The sequence below is a fragment of the Natator depressus genome, chromosome 2 (genome assembly GCF_965152275.1).
Source record: "Natator depressus isolate rNatDep1 chromosome 2, rNatDep2.hap1, whole genome shotgun sequence".
Classification (NCBI taxonomy): domain Eukaryota; kingdom Metazoa; phylum Chordata; order Testudines; family Cheloniidae; genus Natator; species Natator depressus.
This window is the reverse complement of record NC_134235.1, coordinates 148,354,293-148,360,292: the sequence shown is the minus strand read 5'-3', so window position 1 is coordinate 148,360,292 and position 6,000 is coordinate 148,354,293. Positions and strand designations below refer to the sequence as shown.

Sequence of the window (6,000 nt, the reverse complement as noted above, 5' to 3'; positions counted from 1 at the left end):
GGAAACATGAGACCCCAGGGGGACTAGAATTCTCTGATGAGGCCAAACAGACACAGAAGTTAACAGAAGCTAGTGTGGCATAGCCAGATTCAGGATGATTGGAACAAAGGCCAGGGATGGATAGTGTTGAGGTCAAATAAGCAACATTTTATTCAGGATCATAAAGGTCTCATGATTGACAAGCATCCCATGAAAGAAGGTCCCAGGGTGGCTGGAGTAATCTGTGGCATGACCCGGGTGATATCCATATGTGAGAGGATAAGGGTAAAATGTTAAATGGCCCTGCCACAGTACACATGCAGGCTGTGGTGTGCTTATCAATACATGGACAGCTTCTATTTAAACAACTATATATTTATATATTACAAAGCACAGCAACGAGAAGTTGCTCTAAGCTTCAGCCAGCCAAAGCCTGGTCTGATCCCAGCTATCCAGAACCCTGTGTTTCAAAATGGGGGATGACCTTTGATTTCTGTAGGCATATTTACTTCCTTACACGACAGCTACTGCACACGTAGAGTGGATCTCCTTCGGCCATGATCTGGCCACATGCACCACAAGGCCCCACCTTGCTCCCTGGCTGGCGTTAGTCTTGGTCGTAGCTCCACCCTCCCCTTGACACATCAATCGTTTCTCCACCAATGAGGTGAAGCCAAGAGTTCTCAACCCATCCCACTTAGGACTGAAGTCCACTGAAGGACTGACTCCCAGCTAGCCATGATCTCCCTCAAAGGGAACAGAATCTTACCATTTGGTTAAAGGCACACTCTGTCCAGGCAGATGCTGGATTGTGTACTGATCCTATAGCCAGGCACATTACTAGGCTACTGGGGTAAGAGAGGGAGAAGAGAAGCAGCAGGGGGCCTGGCACACACAAACCCTAGAGTCACCAGTTGAAAATCCCCATCAGAGAGCAGACTGCATGCCATAGCTATAGAAGCAGCAAACTGGTTCTGTGAGAGTGCCCCGACTTCTAAGTGAAGAGCCTGGAGTGCATCAAATTTTTATCCCATGGTTGCTTCTGTGGTGAATTTATATATAGTTACCTCGTCGTTTCCTCAAACCAGAGGATGCACTGTGTGAATAAACAGAAGTTTTATGCAATTTTATGTTACTGGAAACCTAAACCTCACTGCTTTTCTTAACAGATGGTTCAGATGAGGCAGTAGGATTTCTCCCTGTACAATTCTGTTGTGAAGTCTGTTTTTCCTTCATCTTTGCATATCACCACCTACAGGTGAAATCCTAAAGTCCTGACTCCATGAAAACTCAAAGACTTCAATGGGAGATCTGTGCGTGTATGGACTGTAATACAGTATATCGCTCTTTAACTGATTGATATCATACAATTTTTAAAAGTACCAGAAGGAAACAAAAGTGACCAGATAATCTTGCTTTAATTTTAACACCTCTCTCTTGTGCCAACATCTGTTTTTTATTTGTGGATCCAACAGAATGGCTTTTTTTTAAACTGAACACAGGTGCTACTAGCCAGTGAACAAAAGTGCTAATGAGTTTGAGCCTCTATTTAGTCCCTTCACAACTACTGCAATGCTACCTCACACTTTTATTTTATTGTCTCTTCCTCTCTTTCTCTCTCACGCACACAAACACAGTCAGTTCCTTTATTTGTTCCTGTACTATATATACTGGACTGAAGCCACTACCCTATTTCTTTGTAGATTTTTAGGTATCAAGGGACAAATTCAATAGTGAGCCTAATGGCAATGTAAGTGGGTAAGGAAACAGTTGTAAATGGTTAGTATAAAGTAGTGTAATTTACACTAATTTGGGATCCAGCAGGTGACTAAAACTAGTGCAATTTGTATACAAACAGGGAGAGCAAGGAGAGAGGTTATAAGGAAAAAAGAACTAACAAGAGTGTAAGATAGAACAGTTGTCTTTTCCTATGTGCTTAAATGTTGGAAGGATCAGGGCCAAAAGATCAGAGAAATTCTAAGAGAAAAGTATTGAGACCGCAAGAAAGAATTACTTACAAAAGAGTTTCTAAACTATTAATTCACAAACTATTTTATTAGATCCAATATCAGTTTCATCATCCAAATCCATAGAGGCAGAATTGTAAAGGTGCTTATAAAAACATTAGTTTTGCTACAATCTTGGAAGAACCTACATACATATCCTCTAAAGGCACAGAGTCCCCAACAATCATAAAATAAGTATGCAAATATGACATGAGTTCACCAGGATTCAGAAAAGGTATGGATGTTTATATGGATAACAAGAACATCCATAATTACAAAAGTAAGGATAAAAGAATAAATTTAAGTATTTTGGAAGAGATATAAACACTCATGCTTTAGCACATAAGTGGACCTCTGACAGAGATAAGGAAGAAACTTGCTTTATGGGCTGAAGCATCTGTTCCTTACCACTGTCAAAGACAAACTACTGGACTATGATAACTTGTCTGATTTAATATGGCAATTCCTATGCACTAAGCAGACAGCATCTTGTACAGATGCTAATTAAATATCCAGACTTTCAGCAGGAATGTACATGATGAATTGAACAGCTTGTTATTCATAATCAAAATTCTTAGAAAACAATTACAATCACAAAGACAAATGTTTAGATTAGCATCAATTACAAAAATTATCACTTAAATGTACTACAAAATAATTTGTTTTAATGATTTTTGTAGAAAAGGAGTGCATTAACAGTATCAATGAAACTGAAGTTATCCATTTTTAAATGTATTTGCTTAAAAACTGAACTTTGAATTAAAGCTTTAGTGTGAGTAATTATTACTATGAGTCTGATCTTGAACGATTTGTGCATGCAGAACTTCCATTTAAAGTACATAGCACACACTTCTAAAACTGGGCCCCATATGAATTTAATTTTTCCCAAAAAGTCATTTTTAATATTGGTGCTTTACTTCTTAGACTAATGAAAGATCAGTAATTAATCACTAATTTTACTCCAAAGATAACCTTAAGCAGCTTTATTAGGAATCTGTCAAGTACCATGAACATTTAAAATGTTATGACATTCAGTCAAATATGTGCAATCTGGAGTGTTTGTGCAAAATTATTAGGACCTAGTCTGGCTTGAGATGTAGACGTGCAACTCCACGTTGATTTCAATGAGATCTCTGCTCGACTTTCACATCTCAGGGCAGAATTTGACCTAAATTTACATTTTTGGAATTTAAAAGAAGAATCCTTAACTAATATCTGTTCAAAAGCCACCACTGTAGAATGTTTTAGAAAAATAAACATTTTAAAGTTACTGGCAGATAGCATTAGTGCAATTACTTTCACTTCCTTACTTGCACACAGTAGGTTAAAAAAATATAGTCACGTGTGGAAAAGCATAAAACATTTTAGAAACAGTATAGCTGCCAAGTAAAGAGAACAGTGGAAGAGGAGATTTCTGCAGCACAGTTTATTCACAGTGCCCGTTCAATAGAGTTCAACCCTTAATGCCTTTTAGTGCTCCAGAAAACAAGGTTTACAACTTGTAAACAAGTTACAACTCTTTTCATACAAAAATAGATCAGCTATGTAATTTTTCCACAGATTTCCTAGCTCTGACTAGAAAGTTAACATTTTCATATTCAGCCATACAGTTGATGACATCTGGATCAACTTCTTTCTTTGAAGAACCATTTTTGGTATTCTGAATTGCTACATGGTCGCAATAATGGTGCTGGATTTCCATTGTAAGAGTTAGATTCGGCTTGTAGGCACTTCTGGGTTTGTACATGGAACAAAGTACCATCCTACAAAAGATGATGGAAAATTATGATTTACAGCACAGTCGTAAAATTAGAGTTATTAATTAAATTTTACCATATTTTAAATGTAACAGGAAACATCTATATCTAAACTTATACTTTTCCTTAAGAGCACTGCATTGAATCCAAGGAGCCTGATGCCAAGGTCAAAAACTGTGTCTTTTGGATTTACATGAATGTTGCTTTGCAGCACTGGGGCCCAAGAACCTCAATTCCTTTCTTACTGGCACAAGCTGTGGATAAAGGAACCTATGGGTTTCCGCCTCGTATGACCTTGTTTGACAAAAATCCTTAGCTTTTTGTTTATTTTGTAAATAGTTTTTATTTCTGTTGGTAGTTTTAGGAATTCTGTATAATTTTTAAGGTAATTTACTCATCTTGTTTAGGTGGCCATACTTCTAGTTGTACCTCTATTCCAGGTGTGTCTCTTGCCCAGAATCTTTGAGAAGTTAGATGCCTATTTTGCTTCAGGGTAATGCAAGCCTTGGATGGATGCAAGGTCTGCCAACTCTTCATACACAGAGTCCCCAAGGAACTTCAAGCTGACGCTTAAGGCCTTCTGATTACAGGAGTCTCGAGTTCATCCAAGCGAACCTCAACTCCATCAGCAATGCCTGCCAAGAAATTAGGTTCCTAGGAAGCTACATATCCAACTGTGGAGAAATCAAAGTCCCCTTTCCCAGTCCAGGAGGAGGTTCCCAGACTGTAGCCAGACAGCCAGCCCCCCCCGCCCCCCTCAGACCAGCATTGCTGGGAACACAAGGGAGCCACAACAACAGGGCACTTAACATAAATTCCAGCACAGCCTTTGAAGCTGTGAGAAGCACAGGTGTGCTGCTACAATGTGCCTCTGGGAACATATACAACGATTAGGCTCACAGCAGATAGAGAAGCTGTGACAGACATGGCTCTTAGCCCATACTAAATAGCGTGATGCACACACCCCAACATCCTAGGTGGGAAAATATTTACCCTAATAAAAGGAATGTCCAGTAGTCGAAACTTATTGTTTCTCTCCCTTGCAAGTGTAAACTACTCTTGCAAGAGCTGGCGTCGCCCAGACAGACCAGCCCCAATTTGGCATAAGAAAGGAGAAAGAGAATAAAGGAATACAGAGGTATAAGTATGGGACCTACAGCACCATGATTTTTGAGTGCTTTTCACTATCTATCTGCTGGTCAGATAAGTGACAGCCTCCCAAGGCTTCTGCAGCTAAGAGGGTCCCTAAGCTTTGTCCCTTATTCGTCTTTCCGCGGAATTGAGTGACCGATCCTGGCTTGGCACCGCTGGAATCGAGAGATGCAAGGAGGGTAAGAAGCACCCACACCTGATCTCCTATCTTTAGTGTACACATATTTTGAAATAGAGCTCTATACTTTGTTTTCTTTCTTTGGGATTGTGGCTTCAGTTTTGTAACTTGTTTGTGTGTGTAACATCTCTACATTTAAATAAGTAGGCACTAGCAATTTTGTAACCACATGATTAGAATCTAGTTTAATAAATTTTGGTAACCATTTGTGCATAAGCCTGACTTGTTTCTCTGGTTTACTGTAAAGCAGCCAACACAATTAAAGAACCTCAGCCGTTTTGGCTATAAAGCCTGGCCATTAGGTGAGAGTACTAAGAGCCTAGCGTTGAGTTGTGCCGCCTCCACGGGGCAAACTCTTGGGGCGCCTGTCAGTCAATCCTGACTGCCCACTGCGAAGGAGCTCTGAGCTCTAGCAGTTAAAGTCACGGGTGTGGAGAGGCTCTTAGTGCTGCCATTGGGGCACCTGTCAGTCAGTGTTGACTGCCCACTGCGAAGGAGCTCTGAGCTCTAGCAGTTAAAGTCACGGGTGTTTAGGACCTTGGGGCATCCGTCAGCCTAGCCCGGGCTGCCCGCCGCGAAGGGACAGTGCGTCCTAGTGGTTAAAGTCACGGATGGTATAAAACGGGCATAGCTGGCACCTCACCAAACATCCTTGGCCATCGGCTAACACGGACCCAGCTGTTTCCAGGTTATGCCACAACCTCTCTTAGCTCCAAAAGGCAACAAATACCTCAGATGCTGGTGCAGATGCACTGGTTCTGAGGGGAAAACAGGTTTTTGCTGGCGCTCTGCTTCTTTGCCACCCGTAGTGGACTACTTGTTACATTTTAAAAATCAAGGATTCTGACATCCATCAGTGTCAACAAATCTGCAATGTTGGCCCATCCCCCTCCTGTTGAAGGTTTTTCCATCTTCAGCCCATGGAATC

General features: G+C 40.8%; 1 protein-coding gene across 1 annotated transcript in view; it reads right to left on the bottom strand.

Moving 5' to 3' along the window:
* Positions 1-2,077: 2,077 nt before the first annotated feature.
* Positions 2,078-6,000, bottom strand: part of GALNT12 (polypeptide N-acetylgalactosaminyltransferase 12) — an 86,297-nt gene continuing 82,374 nt past the window's right edge. The window contains exon 10 of the mRNA XM_074945101.1: positions 2,078-3,748. Within this exon, the coding sequence (XP_074801202.1) occupies positions 3,611-3,748 (138 nt within the window). The 3' untranslated portion in view covers positions 2,078-3,610. The remainder of the gene's footprint in view (positions 3,749-6,000) is intronic.